Source organism: Hyperolius riggenbachi, chromosome 2 (assembly GCF_040937935.1).
Source record: "Hyperolius riggenbachi isolate aHypRig1 chromosome 2, aHypRig1.pri, whole genome shotgun sequence".
Classification (NCBI taxonomy): domain Eukaryota; kingdom Metazoa; phylum Chordata; class Amphibia; order Anura; family Hyperoliidae; genus Hyperolius; species Hyperolius riggenbachi.
This window is the reverse complement of record NC_090647.1, coordinates 459,877,016-459,895,076: the sequence shown is the minus strand read 5'-3', so window position 1 is coordinate 459,895,076 and position 18,061 is coordinate 459,877,016. Positions and strand designations below refer to the sequence as shown.

Below are 18,061 nucleotides of genomic sequence, written 5' to 3'. Positions count from 1 at the left end.
GACTTGCCTTGAAGCAGTCACAGCCTGTATGGGGAGGATGGAATACTAAAAGGTTTTACCTGCAGATCCTTCATGTCTTTTTCCACCCGCAGCCTCTCGGCAGTCTCGGTCTCCAGTAGCTGGGAGGCAGATTCTCCTGTGTTTCTCTCGTCTGTGAGCTCTGAATTCAGTTCTGTGATCTAGAGTAGATTAGCAGAAAAAAGTAGAAATGCTATTATTGTTTGGTAACAAAAATATAAAGGAAAGCACTCCAGTAAATGTGGTAACAACATCTTTCCTGAACATTACAAACCGCTCAGTGATCCCATGCAGAACTAAAATCTACCCCAAAAACTGCCACTGCAAATCGAAAGTCTGGCATTTTGCAGGGGAAAAAAAAACAAAACACATTTTTTTTTTTTTATCTTTCAGTAGTAGACTTTTTCTTGCAGTTTAACATCTGTGGCTGAAGCTGGGCTTATTGTCTTCTACCTGGTCTTTTACAGGCAGTACTGAAATGGACTGGTGGAGGGTCTCTGCAAAACAAAACCTGCCAGAGGTACAGGAAGTGTGCTGGAAGAAGGATCATACTGACATCCAATTTTGATTGGTGAATGATTAGCCAATTTAACCACTTACAAGTAGTATGAGGGCCAACAGATTTTTAACCCTTTCCAATTCTATGTTGGACTATGTATATGGTAAAATCAAAGTTGTGTAGGCACCCTCAGTGCTGTTCCCTCAGACAGACAGCTCCTACAACATTAGTTATTTCTCTGAGCCCATTATTCTAAATGGAAATACGCTGCAGTACATTTTTAGACTATTAAAAGGTGATGTTGCAATTAGGACCTGGCTACCTGTGAACTTTTGAGCTTCTACTTTTTATGTTACAAAAACTGAACATTTTTATAATTGTATTTTAAATGTACTTCAAGTGTATCTTTTTTAGAGCCAATTTACTTAAAGGAGTACTATCGATTGAAACGACTTTTTTTTTTTAATACTCTATATTAGTGTACACATTACCACTAGTGCTAAGGGCACTTTATTTATTCACCCAGGTCTCTCTCTCACTATCCCTGCTTAAAAATTCATTTCTCACACAGCTCAAAGTAGTTTGGGTCACCCTGAGCTGCTTGGTTACTCTGTCACACAGCTCACAAATATATTTCACTGTGTCACTCACAGCATGCAGCAGACATGAGGAGAAATAGGCTGATCTGAGGTGGTAACAGGTAACTAAATGAGCTGTAATATTGCTGGAATATAACAAGCTATAACACTAGTCTGTGTTTACACTCAGACTGGCTGCCTACTTGAGGTGATTCACTCCAGGCTGCATCCACTTTACAAGCTGCTGAGAGGGGCAGACCACTGTCTACAATTAGCATTATTAGTATCTTTATCAGTCAAGAGAAGCTAAGATAATAAACACACATTGCTAGAATCTTTAACCCCTTACCACCATATCAATAAGATTCTTTCAGCAAGGTGATAATTAAACTATAAACTGAGGAGTTGATAGCATCTCCCCTTTGCAGAGACATGGTCTAGCCCTCTGGGAGCCCAGTATTAGATACATTTTGTATCCAACACTGACGACAAAACTGACGGAGGATTTTACAGCTGAGAGGAACAGCTGTGTGAGGAATCAAATTGCTCTTAGTACTTGCCCTAATGTGTGCTACAACATACAGCATTTAAAAATAAATACATACATCGATAGTATTCCTTTAAAAACATCAAGACACTATAAAATATGTAATGTTAGAATAACTGTTTACTTTGAAAAGAGGTACTTTGTATTTAAAATTAAATAAAAAGTAGGTGTCCTACTGACTCCCGCCATCACCTTATGTTGTTTTCTACAAATGTGGTCCCTATATAAGCCCTCTGAGGATCAGTTTAAAGCCCAGCTACCGACACAAGTGTTTTCCTCCTGTTCTGTGGACACTCGGTAGCTAAGCTTGTTGTCGGTCAATAATCTCATGCATTATCTGATGTAATACCTCTTCTGAAGCAGCTATACATGGGTCAATACCAGCATGATCCAGCAAACAGCCGTTTGCTCCCTGATAGGAAACGGATCAGGTATTAGTGATCAATATTAACACCTTAATCATTCAATCCCAATTAGATTTTAACCGAAATTTAAATAAATGATTGATCCGCTAACGCTGTACTGCCAAGTACAATGCAATGTAGCTGTCAATCCTTCACCCCTCCACCTTCTGCTGGCTTGAGAAGGATTTTCTGACATGCACGAGCACCCTTTCAATTGATAAACCCTCTGAAATCACAGAAGACAGAAGTTGATCAATTGTCTATGTTGGAAGCAACTGATGACCTGAGGATTAGATGGCAGATCAGTAAGAAAAACAAATGCATGTGTGGTCATCCTTAAAGTACACCTGATGTGAAAGAGATATGGAGGCTGCCATATTTATTTCCTTTTGAACAATATCAGTTGCCTGGCAGTCCTGCTGATCTTTCTGGCATCAGTAGAGTATGAATCATCCACCTGAAACAAGCATGTGGCTAATATAGTCAGAAACATCTGATCTGCATGCTTGACGGAGTTTAGCACGGTAATGCACTGCGCGCGTTTTAACGATTACAGTGAAACAAACTTTTCATTGACTATGCGACACTGCTGTCACATGAGACACAAAGGTCACTGGGAACATGGCCTTATACTTTTAGCTCTAGACCTTGAACAAGCATGCAGATCAGATGTTTCTGACTAGATTAGCCACATGCTTGTTTCAGGTGTGTGATTCATACACTACTGATGCCAGTAAGATCAGCAGGGGAGCCAGGCAACTGGTATTGTTTGTGTCATTGTATCCTCAGGGCATCTGTTGCTTCCAACATAGACAAATTATCAACTTCTGTCTTCTACGATTTCAGACGGTTTATTGATTGAATCTGAGCCGGAATATTGTGTGATTTTTTGCACGCAACCTGGAAATTCCGCCAGATCCTTACTTTGCATTTCTTCCTCTGCTCTGAAGTCTTTAATGGCTCATTCTTTAATATCACATATTTTATTTTCACACGAAAAGCAGGCAAACTTTAGCTTCATATTAAAAATCCCCGTGCCTAAAATGATTTCCAGTAGTAACCGAGGCACAGAAGTGGGCAGCATGCTAGCCACGGGCACCTTTTGTCTCGCTGAGTGCCAAGCAAATGAGAATAAGTTATGAACAGGGTAAAATAAATGTGTAGATTAAGAATGAATTCTGTGGAATTACAATTTTTCCGATCTGGAATGGTATTTCCGCAGTGGAAATCGGTATCCAAAAATCGGAATTCTGTGAATACAATATTACAGGGACTCCGAGATGATTTTAGGACAATCTCAAGACTGAAGAATTAGGCTAACCCAGTTGTATGCATAATGGCATATATCCGCAAAATATAGGGGGTTCAAAGAAAAAACAAAAAACTGTTTTTTTATTGCCTAACTTTATTAACAAAAAATGTAAAATAAATAAATAAATTCTGTGCAGATTGGAAATTCAAATTTCTGCGGAATTTGGAAAGACACTGGTCGGAAGTAAGCTGGCCCCCCTACAATCAGCACAAATACAAATTCCATCATGATTGGTTAGTGCTAGGTTTGTGTCCATTTGTGCTTCAAAAATAAAGATTTGTGCTGCTTTTATTTTGCAGATAATATCACTTAATATTTCCAAAACAATCCCATCACCCAGCCCCCATACAACATCCTACAGACACGAAACTGGTGTGGGTGGGTAGTGCTGTGAAGGTGCTCATTTCTGCTGCAAAAATCAACTTTCTATCTTTTATAGTTTTTGAGATATATTTATGTTTTCATAACGGTCAAAAGTTCACTCAGGCTCACTCCGCCTTTGTGATGTTGTCGGGGGGCTGAGTGAACTTTTGACCTATATAAAAATGTGAATATGTCAAAAACTATAAAAAAGATAGAAAGATGATTTTTGCAGAACAAATAAGTACATGCACAGCACTACCCACCCATGCCAGTTTTATGTCTGTAGGTTGTTAAATGGGGGCTGGGTGGCGTACGTTAAAAAAGGGCGCCGGGAGAAAAGGGCGCAGGGTTTTAAAGGATAAGCATGAATAACGTTTAAAAAAAAAATTGTGCTATATTTCGTTTAAAAATAATGTTTTATAAAGTTATAAATCATTAAATAATGTGTATGAAATCGGCAATTGTAAAAATGTTAATCTTCCCTGTTTAAAAAGTGAAATTTATAATAACGTTTTATAAAACATTAATAAGAATGTTACGAACGCTATACCTAACCCTACTCTCACATAGAACCCTCCCTGTACCTATCCCTAACCCCTAGACCCCCCCTGGTGGTGCCTAAACCTAAAACCCCCCTGGTGGTGCCTAAACCTAAAACCCCCCTGGTGGTGCCTAAACCTAAGACCCCCCTGGTGGTGCCTAAACCTAAGACCCCCCCTGGTGGTGCCTAAACCTAAGACCCCCCTGGTGGTGCCTAAACCTAAGACCCTCCTGGTGATGCCTAAACCTAAGACCCCCATGTGATAAGCATTAATAACGTTTTAAAAAAATATTGTGCGGTTTTTCGTTTAAAAATAATGTTGTAAAAAAAAAAATATTGTACTGTTTTTCGTTTAAAAATAATGTTTAAAAAATTATAAATCATTAAATAATGTGTAATCATGAGAAGCAGTTATAAAACATTAAAAGTCTCCGGGCGCCGCTTTTAAAACATTATTTTTCTCCGGCGCCCTTTTTTCCTGTTGGGCGCCCATTAAACGATATTTATTATGGGAGTGAATGGCGGCGCCCTTTTTGTCCACCTGCCTCATGCGCCCAAATTTCCTGCTATTGTTTTGGAAGTAATAAGTGCGATTATCTTCAACATGAAAGCAGCACAAAATCTTAATTTTTGTAGCACAAATGGGCACAAACGTAGCACTAACCAATCATGATGGAATTTTTATTTGTGCTGATTGTAGGGGGGCAGCTTCACGGAGCTCATTTCTGACCATCCCTAGTGTAGATGACTGGTATGAAAGTGTATGACTGAGGGGACTGTGGTACGAGGGTTACCCTGCTCTCCAGGCGGTCGGTGTTCAATCGAAGCTCATTCCTCTCTTTTTCCGCTTTCTCCACTCTGCTTTTCATCTGCTGTATTTCCTCCTAGAGAAAGAAGACATGAGGAGTTACATTTTACAGTATACATTAACAGATAAACAGTTTGTGTGAGGTTACTAGAACTACTAACAATCCAATCAGTGAAGTAAACAGAACTCCACAGAAAATCCCCAGTGCTGGCGCTCTACGGAGTTCCACTTCAACACCAGCAATGCCGTCAGCTAGAATCATGTGACCTCTGGAACTTGATTAACAGTGCGCCTGACTGTGCATGTAATTTATTCAATGCATAATGCTTTTATCTGTTCAATAAACCATTATATATAATTGAAACAAGCTTTCACAACATTCCCCGGCAAATGACAAGAATATAAGGAAAATAATGACTAAATAAAGTTGTGCTGGGTTTTGCACGCAGCGCTCATACACACATTGTACAACAGTGAAAGGGATGCACTGCCTGTCGTGTTTAGCGCTGTTGCTTTGTACTAGAGACAAAAGATTGTTCACTTTGTTGAATTGTCGAGTCGTAACTACTAAATTGTTGATATTTTCTGGAAAATTTTGAAACTCATAATATCATTTGGAATTTTCTGGTATTTTTGAAACTACGGGCTCTCCCTATATGAATCTTTTGTTTTACTTACCGTAGCTGTTTTTCTAGGCCTTAGGCCTTCTAGGTCAGATGGAAATTTTGTACTCTACCTACTTTCCTTGGTATCTCCAATATGCTTTGATTTGTTACTTTCTAGATTTACTGGTTACTCTGTATTTGTATTATAACCTATATTGTTCATATTTAAAGAGACACTGAAGCAGAAAATAAATGATGATATCATGATTTGTATGTGTAGTACAGCTATGAAATCAAACATTAGGCGCAGAGACATGAGTCTAATATTGTTTCCAGTACAGGAAGAGTTAAGAAACTCCAGTTATCTATGCAAAAAAGCCATTGCGCTCCACAACTTTCAAAGTCGCAGAGAGCTCTGTCTTCTGAAGCTTGTTATCTCAACTGTCAGTCACAGTACTTTCTTTTTCTTTCCAGAGGACAGGTCAATAGTTCATTGGCCTGCACTGTAAAATCATTTAGAATGCTGAGTAGTGTATAAACTGCAAATATTACAGAATGATGCAATGTTATAAAATATATATATATATAACTGAAAATAAAAATATGAGAATACTTTCTTTTCTACTAATGCTCTAGTAATTATCCGTACTACACAACCAATTCATTATATCAATTTTAGTTTCGCTTCAGTGTCTAACGACTGTCTTGAACTATACTGATTAGAACATTAGGCATTTTGAATACCTTCTGGCTTTTCTTTACTCTTCTGATGGGCCCAGAATATTTTACTGTACCTGACACTATATACTTATTCTTCAGAATACTGTATGTATGTTGCTACTTATTTATTTTTTTCCTTCAATAAACATTTAATGTGAAAAAAAGTTTGCCTATCAGCATTCAGATCGGCAGGGCTGCCAGGCAACTGGTATTAAATTAGGAAATAAATATGGCAGTCTCCATATACCTCTCAGTTCAGGTGTCCTTTAAAGGGAACCTAAACTGAGAAGGATATGGATTTTTTTGTCCTTTAAAACAATACCTGACTCTCCTGTTGATCCTGTGTCTCTAATACTTTAAGCCACAGCCCCTCAACAAGCATGCAGATCAGGTGCTCTGACTGAAGTCAGACTGGATTAGCTGCATGCTTGTTTCAGGTGTGTGATAAAGCCACTACTGCACCAAAGAGCTCGGCAGGATGCCAGGCAACTGGTATTGTTTAAAAGGAAACATCCATATCCCTCTCAGTTCAGGTGTCCTTTAAGCAAGTCCAGGTATCCAGTGGACAGCAGTACGCGAGCCAGCAATACTAATTGTCTCTGTCTGCAATGACTAAATATCAGCAATCTGCTTTTGAAGTAATTATTGTTGCCCTCGCCCTAAATACCTTTAAAGATTATAAATGTCATTCCATCAGACAGGTTGGGTGATATACAAAGACACGTTTGTGATTAACAGGAAATTTGATCAACAGATAGGCCGTAGTTGTAATGAAAGTGGAATATGAATAATCAGTTGCACGTTTCCTCTGAACAGCGGTACATCTGTGATGATTAATTCATTAACAGGGATTCTAACTTGGTTATTACTGGAGCTGTGGTCATTGGCTGTAATTTACAGTCAGCCTTACCCAGTGTGACCTCTAGTGTGTGGATGTGAGCGGAATGCATGTATGCACCGTGTGTAGTCTTCCTGAAAGTGAATGTTATGTTGTTCCCAATCTGACACTCCACATGAACATAAATGTTATTCAAGTCCAGTTCCTAGTCTGCCATACAAAGCAATGTAATGCTACAATGGTCATGTTCTAGCTCCCCTGTAGACCAGAGATTCGTCAGCATGTTCAATGGGTAGAAGATGTTTTGAGTCAGAACAGTGGTACATTCACCATGTACTGGTTCCCTTTGGGACCAGTAATTGGCCTTCATTTTTCCAGAGTAGTCAGTGTTACAAGACAATGTCTGTAGTACTCATAGCACCTGCAAAGATAGCCGTAAGGCTATGATGCAGTTTTTATTATTTTTCTGACATTTGCACTATTTATTTTAAATAGCACTGTATGCACCTATGCACTTTGATTTCCCCTGACAAAGCCCCCATTTTTGAGGGGGGGGTGAAACATGTTGGGGTGATGTGTTAATAATAGCAAATAGTTCATTCTGGCTCAGAGGGCAGACTCTAGGTGGATATAAACTGATACAGCCACCTACTTAGCCTGCAAACTATAATTGCCTCTCCCAAATCAGTCTAAAGCAGCCTTAATAATTATATTTATAATTTTCAATCATTGAAGGCCTACTATTTATAATTTTTTGTACTTTTTTTTATATGTATTAAGTAAAAGCTAAGTTTTTACGTTCTATATAGGTATAGAATTGTGTTTTGATGTACTCATAGTACTGCCAGACTATATGGTATATGAATTTTTGGTAATACGGTGATTGCAATAATTTAACCCTGCCAAACCGATTCCCAACACTAACCTACCCGTACCTACGCCCAACACTAAGCCTCCCCTGCACCTAACACTAAACTCCAATTAACTTATGTCTGGCACTAGTGGCGTGCCAAATTTGATCAGAACCTGGATGACAAAAATATCCTAAACACTGCTTACTCAACTTGCTGCAATCTCCACTGTTATCTGTAGTTCTGCTACTCTGTACTCAAACTATGTGTGCCGCTTAGAGCCCCCTTCGCTGTCCAGAGTTTGGCTATATATTAGACAAACCCCAGGGCCCAAATTACACCCATCTATGCTCCCGTCATTAGCCCAGAGCCTGGCTATAAAATAACAGAAGCAAGGAACACCCTCATCAAAATGACTCAGTAGGTACCAGCATAGCGGCAGATTACATAGTGGTCTATGGCAGCCCCCAATCTCTAGAACGGCCGAGCACCATAACTATCTGCTTTGTCTTGAAGGTGTAAGATGATTATAAGAACACAACATGGCTGCTGTATGATAAACACCTTACAAGACCTTTCCTTAAAGAAGCACCTAAATCTGGTGCTGCATGATCTCGCTGTAGAGCAGGGAGGACAAAATAGTACAACTGCCACTTCACCAACACAAAGCACGCTTTGCATAGTAAAATTATACAATGCTTAGAATTAAAGGGAGCCTGAAGTGAGGGGAATATGAAGACTAACAATGTATTTACTTCGTTTTAAACAATGTAAATTGCCTGGTTGTCCTGCTAATCATCTGCCTCTACCCATTGAGACTGAACAAGTATGCAGATCAGATGTTTTGACTGAACTCTGACTAGATTAGCTACCGGCTTGGGTTCAGCTGTGTGATCTATACACTAGTGAAACAAGAAAGACCATCAGGGCAGTCAGACAACTGGTATTGTTTAGAAGGAAGAATAAATAAATATGGTCACCACCATATGCCCCTCACTTCGGGTTCCCTTTAATGACAGTTTGGGGCTAAGTTGGTGCCAAGACATGCAAACGGTAAAATACTTGGTTTATGTTAGAGCATTGTCACTGCAAGAGTTCAGGACAAGAGCAAGGAGTTGGAGAGATGCAGTTAATAAAGGGATACATATATGCTTGTCACAGGAATTAGAAGGCACAGTCACAGGAAAAGGAAGGGAAGCTATGGTTACAGGAAGAGAGGAGGTACAGTCACAGGAAAGTGAAGGGAAGCTACAGTTACAGGAAGAGAGGAGGTACAGTCACAGGAAAAGGAAGGTACAGTTACAGGAAGAGAGGAGGTACAGTCACAGGAAAAGGAAGGGAAGCTACAGTTACAGGAAGAGAGGCGGTACAGTCACAAGAAGAGAGAAGGTACAGTCACAGAAAAAGGAAGGCACAGTCATAGGAAAAGGAAGGTACAGTCACAGAAAAGGGAAGGTACAGTCACAGAAAAGGGAAGGTACAATCACTGGAAATGAAAAAGAAGTTACAGTCACAGGAAAGGGAATGGAAGCCACAGATCATAGGAAGCGAGAAGGTACAGTCACAGAAAAGGGTATCTATAGTCCAAGGAAAGGAAAGGTAAAGTCACAGGAAAGGGAGGGTAGCGTCATAGGAAGGATTAGGTTAGTATTAGGGTGAGGGCCAGGCAACAGTGTTAGAGATTTGGGGGAGGCTGAAGATTGGGGATAGTGCAGGATACAGGGTGGGGTGCAATGCGTCTCTGCAATATGCTGCAGGAAGCCAGGACCCAATTCTAGTGTACTCTTTCCCTGCTGTTAATATGTTAAAAAAAAATCCTCCAACAGTGAGCTCCTGAATATCTTTTGTTGCTTATTTGAAGGTTAAAATAAGGAGGTGAGATGTGCTGCACAGACAGGCATACACTATTATCATCTGCTGGTGGTCCATTTCCTCAGGGTTATTAGAATTCACACATGGGAATCCACTGATGAATTACATTTGGTCCCCTTTCATTCTGAACCACAGTAAAAAAAATCCAGGCGAGATCCCCCCACCATATCCACCCTGCAGCTCCTGATAATCATAAACATATTCTGCGCCACTCCTCCTCACTCAGACAGACCCCCAGAGGGCAATAAATGGAATGTGAATATCTCTAACCAGTAGCAGTTCAAAGCCAAGGGGAGGAAAGGCAGCAGGTCTCTCAGCTCACATTAATTCAAATGATCACAGTTCTTCTGCTTCTCAGGGTTATATTTCATGTAATGGTTGTCAATGACCATTCATTAGGACAGTGCTGGAATGCATAGACTAATACTAGCCCATAAAGTGAACCTGCGAATGATCCCAACATTCATAAACAGACCCTGCTGCTCGAGTATATATACCACAAGGTGCCAGGAACTACCTCACTTTTATAAAGTTACCCTAGGTGTAAAGGTTAGGATTTGGAGCATAGCAAAGAGGCCCTCTGTCCTGCGCACTAATCACAGCATCAGTGAAAGCAGAGGTGCTCAAATTGGTTGCAGTGTCACATTACACATGCGGAAAACACTGTCTGTGTGATGCAAAATACTTCATATTTTCCTGCTCAACAATGGGTCAGGAGAGCATCACTACCAGTGTTTGATTTCCAGATGGTCAACATGCAGGTTAAGCAGCGAAGCTTATGCTCACTTGTCCACCAGTGCGTTTCCTCTCTTCACCACGGGGCTCTCCTCCCAGTCTCTTTTTTCCCCCGGGGTGCCTGCATCACATCACAAATGATGGATGCCTAACACTACAGGCCTCTAGTGGTTACGTAAAGTATGGAACACGGTACCTGTAGAGTTTGGCCTTTAGCATTTGTCATGGGACACGGGCGCCCAGATGAGAAGACAGAACTGGGAGCCAAGAGGTGGAGAGAAGAGAAGATCTGGTGGATAGGTGAGTGTAAGCTCTGCACGGCCTGGGGGAGGACACCTGAGAGCCATGGCAGGCAGTGCGCACAGTTTTTTTTTATAGAACATGGGTCACTTACAGTTCAAAACTGTACTGGTATTAGAGCTGTTGAGACCTCTGCAATCTCGGACCTGGGGAAGCTCAGGGCCCTGGGCAATTCCCCAGTTTAATCTCCTATGGAAGCACTGGCCCTGATCATCTTTTATGCATGGAGATTCAGAGTTTTATTCAAAGGAGCAGGTTGAAAAATGGAAAACTTGAGAAATTAAAGTTAACGAGCGCTATACTGAATCTGCCCTAAGCCCTGGCAGGTCCAGTGGTTTCAAAGGAGTTTGTCCAGTGGATTCCTGCACTTTCATTGGCCCAATAGGCTGACTGTCAAGTGACAAGCAGCCCACTGGGCAGAGAGGACGTTCTGAGTTAGGTTCGCTTTAAGAAATAATGACGTTTGAGAATGTACCAATGTGTCACTGAAGTAGGAGTGTGCCAGGCGCATGCCAAGTGATCTTACTCTGAAGCCATTGAATATTTTGTATTCAAATCTACTTTTAAGTCCAGCATTTATATGTTCCATTCTTAGGCTCCTTAAGGCTGCTCTGAACAGTCTAAATAGTCTTTGCCAGGGTTATCTTTATATGGCGATTCTGGCATGGCACCAAAAGACAAGCACTTCTGCTGTCCAGGAAAACCAACAGTAACTGAGAAGTCAAGCAAGGATTTCAGGAAAGCAACTCTGCTAGCACTTAGGCCCCATTTACACTAGCTCAAAACCCTAGCGGTTTTTAAAAACCGCTAGCCCATGTAAACCTATGGCAGTGTTCTCACTGCCGCGTTTGCGTAGCACCGCTAATCGCGATCGCTCCCAAAACACTGCATTGTCCAGGGATTTTTCCGCGTTAATTGCGGAAAAAAATCACTCCCGCAAAACACTGGCGGTAATCACTGGCGTTTTGCGCTTTTAGGTGTGAATGGGGCCTAAAAGGACAACTGTAGTGAGAGGTATATGGAGGCTGCCATATTTACTTCCTTTTAAGCAATACCAGTTGCCTAGGTGTGCTGCTGAGCCTCTAATACTTTCAGCCATAGACCCTGAACAAGCATGCAGTATATCAGGTGTTTCTGACATTATTGTCAGATCTGACAAGATTAGCTGCATGCTTGTTTCTGGCGTAATTCAGACACTACTGTAGCAAAATAGATCAGCAGGGCTGCCAGGAAACTGGTATTATTTAAGAAGAAATAAACATGGCAGCCTCCATATACCTCTCACTACAGTTGTCCTTTAAAAGGGTAATCACATTACTATAAATCAATGTGAAGGACGAGAGTAAAATAAGTTTTTGTTTGAGGCTGGATTCACATATGGCATAGCATGAAAGACTGCGTGTTATGTCACGTTAGGTTAATTTTGTGTGTGGTTTTTGTGCATTTTTACTGCATTTTTGGTGCGTTTTTCATGCGTTTTAATGCGTTTGCGGTTCGCATATACAAAACCCATATGAGTTTTGTGTGCGTTTTCCATGCGTTTTTATATTCCCATTTATGCAAATCACTTGGAAGACAACAGAAAGTGAAAATACAGTAAAAAAAAATATTTGGGGGGCAGGGGGGGACGCATATAAAAACGCAAACCATTGTGTTCCCATTGACTTGCATTATGTGCGTTTTGGCAGCATTCCTGCATAATATGCAACAAACCCAGCGTTTTTGAAAATGTAGCTTTGAAAACGCATATGTGTTTTTACATGCATTTTTTCCTACGGCCCATAGACTTTCATTAGAGGCAAAAATGCAGTGTTTTCTACAACGCTAGCATTTCTGCTATGTGTGCACCCAGCCTCATAAGAAAAATGTGTCCATGCTCTACAAGTCATTTTGTACTTTCAAATGGAAAGATCCTTTTTTATTTATAACATTAGTTGGTCTAAAAGGACCTTAACCCTCAAATAGTATTTTCAGCCCTGAAATTAGTAAGTTTTGATGTCATGGGCGTAACAATAGGGCCTGCAGCCCCTGCTACCGCTCAGGGCCGTTTTGGGGGGCTGGAGGGGACGCAGCAGGAGGGGAAAGCCATGGCCACACTCGGCGAGGGGGGAATTAGTGTCCGGGCAGCGGGCAGATACATACCTTCCTTGTGTTCCACCGGGAATGTTCCTCTTTCTAGCTTCTGCCGTCACTTCCTGTATAAACAGGACGTAGCGGCAGACACTAGAGCGAGGAGTATCCGCAGTGGAACGCAAGGAAGGTATGTATCTGCCCGCTGCTGCCCAGACACTAATTTAAGCTGGAGGGGATTGCAGAGGGGAGAGCCCGAGGTGAGGGACCATCCCCCCTCCCCGCCGTGTGGCCATGGCTTTCCCCTCATGCTGCGTCCCCTCCAGCCCCCCAAAATGTCCCTGAGCGGGCCCCGGGGAGGGGGGGGGGGCGTGAGAATCTATGCAGGGGGACCTGGTGGCTCCTAGTTACGCCCCTGTTTGGTGTACTAAGGTACAGCTTATACCACAATGCTTTATTACGGTACCTCTAATTCTTCTTACTTCAATTGGCTGCACAAAGCATTGCAAATCTGGAGTGATCACTCACAGTGATCAGCACCCTGACACACCCAACTGCCATTGGGCTGTTGGTAGAAGTATGGGATGTCTTATTCTCTGCATTAAAACGGACCCAAACCAAACATTTGTTTAATTCAAAATATTTCGTTGCACCACTCTGACACATACAAAGATAAATAAAGACTCCTTCAAGCCTATGAGCATTTTTAGTGCATGCTTTTCACTCTTCTCTTTTCATAACTAGGGTTATACGGGTGGCAGCCATTACTTCTGAGCTTAGTAGGAGGTTTTAGATCATGGGTGTGTTTGTCATCAGCTACCCTTTCTCACAGGGGCGTCATCTATGTGAAATCTCACACAAGCTGAGATCACCTCCCCCGTGACATCATCAGTAGCAGCCTGTGTTTTTTTTTTTATTATCTCCTCCACCAGTCTGCCAGATTCTGTCCCGGCAATATGAAAGGAAGGGAGGTGTTCCTCCAATAAATGTAAAATATTTAATATTTTATATTTGTCATCATGCAGCTGAAAAAAGGCTGCTATTTATTATTATAAGTTAGAAAATAGATTTTATTTCTGAAATCTTGTATTTTTAATTTGGGTCCACTTTAAGTCAATTTCAGAAATCTTAACTAGATTTCTTATGTTTTGGTCCCCCCCCCCCCCTTTCAACTTGGAAGTGGGCTCCTATCCCCCCAAAAGAACCTCTTTTGCAATAAACTTACTGTGTCTGATCTGCACTGGCCCAATACCAAGCTCCATACAATTTGTATGCAATCTGGAATTATTCATGTCTCTTGGACCTTCTCTACTTCTGAAGATATAAGGAAAAATTGAGAGCCTACTATGGCGTATTTAAGAATCAGTTAAGAATAAAAAAAAGAGAGTACAGTTATACTTGCAAGTGTTGGTTACAAATAGGTAACCACTTTATAGGCAGCAGGGAAACCTAGACCCATCCCCTATAGGGAAGTTAAGAGGTGTCACTCTCTGTAGATAGGAGAAATGGGGATATACCCCCCCACCGTAGGTGGACTCAATGTATGTGTAGACGAGGCAGAGGAGGTGCCACGCTTGCATGGAATTGAAAACAGCTGCTCCTGTTTTATCGCCTGAGGAAGTGGCCTGAGGCCCACAAAATGCGTCACAAAGTATATTTTGGAGTACACAAAGTTTTTGATGCTAATCTCGTGTTGAATGAAGATGAGGGGGATGGGGAGCTGAGTACTACCTCCTCTATTTTTATTCATTTTAATATTGTTTGATCCTGATTTGGCGCCTCTGTTTTACCATCTACACATCTCTACTCATCAGAATTTTTAATAAAGTGGTGGATTGGTGCCCATAGAAATAAAAGTAGACGTTTGTATGCGCATACCTGAGAACAATGTGAGAAAACACAACTGAGCTTTTACCTTCATGCAATGCCTATGGCAGTGATCAGGAAGAGGTGTGCAACATTAAGGGCCGTCCTCCCAACCATATGGACATCAAACAGGGATCTGCACAACCGTCCGTTGCAATCTCAGAGATTTTATTGAAAATCAACAGTCAGATATACAAATGAGAATAGCCTAACATGTTTCACACCCCAACAGGCGCTTACTCATATAGGCTATTTTGCTTTGTGCCCCTTGCCTATTGATTTTGAATAAAATCTCTGAGTGAGCAATGGATGGTTGTGTGGATCCTTGTTTGATGTCAAATCAAAATCAAACTCTTAATTATACTACTGTTAGTTGGAAGCTAAAGATAAAAGCATATTGCACAAAACTGCAACTCACTGCACAGTTATTTTTTACTATTTTAAATGGTGGCTGTACCCAGGAAACCTTAGGAAGGGGCCACATGTACAAAAAAAACAAAAACAAAAAACATTGGATTCTCTATGGAATGTGCACGTATTTCTGTTTAAAATGTTGTGTTCCTGCCGTATAATATTGCACACCGCATGCAATTCACATAGACTGGCAGCAGGAGATGGTGGGTGGCACGCGCCCTAAAATATACACTATACATGACAAATCATCCGTGGAAGTCATTTTCCATAGACACAATGTGGTCCCTGCCTTAGGGTACTTTTACGCTGCAAACTTTGCATTTTTTTTGTAGCAAAGGACAATATATGGTGCAGTGCAGAGGATTTTGTTGAAATAACATGCATCATGATGTGCATTTACCAGGTGACATGCGCAATTACAGTTGAGGTGAAGCATACTTCTATGTACTGTATGCATCACACTCGTAGCATGCAATGCAACTTTTCAACACCCTTCCAGGATGCACAGTACTAAGTTTATAGAGTTAAAAGCCCCTTCGTAAAGATGATTCTACTGATGCCCTATTTTACACATCCAAATATTCGTACTTCCACTCTACACATTATTATACTTCTCCTTTAAAGTGAACCTGAGGCAAGAGTGATATGGAGGCTGCCATTTATTTCCTTTTAAGCAATACCATTTGCCTGGTTGTCCTGCTGATCCTCTGCCTTTAATACTTTCAGCCATAGACCCTGAACAAGCCTGCAGATTAGAGGTTTCTGACAATATTGTCAGAACTGATAAAATTAGCTGCATGCTTGTTTCTGGTCGAATTCAGATGCTACTGCAGCAAAACAGACCAGTAGGGCTGCCAGGAAACTGGTATTGTTTAAAAGGAAATAAATGTGCGCTTCCATATCACTGTCACCTCAGGTTCACTTTAAGAAATATTTCACCAGAAACGTAGAAAACAAACTTCCTAAAGAAGGGCAAGGAGTCCAAAGCATGTCAGATCTCACCTGTGCTATTTGCTGCTCTGTAACCAGTTGTGATTATGTTCTGCCTCGGAAGAAACTAATAATGAATGCGATATCGATGGCGAATGATTGAGCTCCCATCTGGATTTTTTTTCAGCAACTTTAAAATTGCTCAAATACCAACCACAGCAGTTTTCACTTTAATCCCAGAAAGCAATCCCTGATGGATTATCCATTAGACCACAGACTGATGTAAAGTGAATGCTTAAATAGACTGGCAGGGGTAGCTGCGTCAGCCATCATACGTACGTCTTTGCCTCGGATCTGGTCCTCCGTCAGCTGCACCTGTATCAGCGGCCGGACGGTGGTGAACAGCTTCCACCAAGGCCAACCCTTCACTCCTTTGTTCTTCTTGATGTTCTTCTGGATGCAGCGGATAGCAAGCTCTTGGATCTACAGCAAAAGGAGTAACAGTGATCGGTCAGTAAGAGAGAACAGGCTACCAGCATGCCAGCTGCACACATCATAATAAATCAAAAACAAAAGAGGCAATGTGCGGGCGACATAGCTGGAAATAAAGAAAACAAGCCGCCTTCAGCGGGCAGGAATAATGCCAAAGACATCACTGAGATAAAGTGTAGCCAGCACGCCTTGTAAGGCAGAAAGGAGAGGAAGATGGAGAAAGATCATTGCATTGCAGCTGCAGAGATACAGAGCTACAGCTGGCCATGAACATGACATTATGGAAGGTGATAGATGTTCTGAAGACTTTCAATAACCAACTAAGGTTTGAGCATGAAACCTAAAGTTACAGGAAAGCTGAAATGAGAGGAATACGTTAGGTCTGACTGTACTGAATCCAACAGGACGGATCATATTGAACGACAATCGTTACAAAACTAAAGTGTGTACAGTTATCTGCCGAGCACGATCGTTACAAGGGCCAATGCGCCTGCGTTGGATTCTGCACAGCTTCCGTACTTCCTGTGTAGTGCGGCCCGTAAAGATTGTTACATTACAAATTTCAAATAAACTTGGCAAGTTAACAATCATATATTTGTATCTATTGTAACCCCATGTTTGTGTGTTTTTTTATATATATATATATATATATATATATATATGCATATATATATATATATATGCATATATATATATATATATATATATGCATATATATATATATATATATATATATATATATATATATATATATATATATATATATATATATATATATATATATATATATATATATGCATACATATACATATACATATACATATATATATATATATATATATATACACATATACACATATATATATATATACATATATATATATATATATATATACATATATATATATATATATATATATATATATATATATATATATATAAATATGTACGCAACATTTCCCTCTGATCATTCTTTTCTGCGAGAACGATTGTTAAATGTGTATGATGATTGCTGCATCCCATCGTTGCATTCCAATCGTTCTAATATTGTTTATCTGGTAACTATCGTTCCTTGTAAACGATCGTTATCGCAAGTGTGTACGTAGCATAATTCTAATGCTATCTGAATCCCTGACCCAGAGCCAGTATGCAGACCAGGTGCAAAGATTTTCTAATTCTAAAGCTATCCAAATCCCTGACCCAGAGCCAGTCTGCAGATCAGGTGTACTGATTCTCTCATTCTAATGCTATCTGATTCCCTAACACAGAGCCAGTATGCAGACCAGGTGCACTGATTC

General features: G+C 40.7%; 1 protein-coding gene across 24 annotated transcripts in view; it reads right to left on the bottom strand.

Annotated features, from left to right (window-relative positions):
- The window catches only part of MYO18A (myosin XVIIIA), a 488,146-nt gene that overhangs the window by 118,387 nt on the left and 351,698 nt on the right, over positions 1-18,061 (bottom strand). For all 24 annotated transcript variants that reach the window (XM_068270111.1, XM_068270110.1, XM_068270109.1 and 21 more), the window contains 3 exons: positions 16,611-16,754; positions 5,057-5,146; positions 60-179 (listed from right to left, as the gene is read on the bottom strand). In XM_068270111.1, the coding sequence (XP_068126212.1) occupies positions 60-179; positions 5,057-5,146; positions 16,611-16,754 (354 nt within the window). The remainder of the gene's footprint in view (positions 1-59; positions 180-5,056; positions 5,147-16,610; positions 16,755-18,061) is intronic.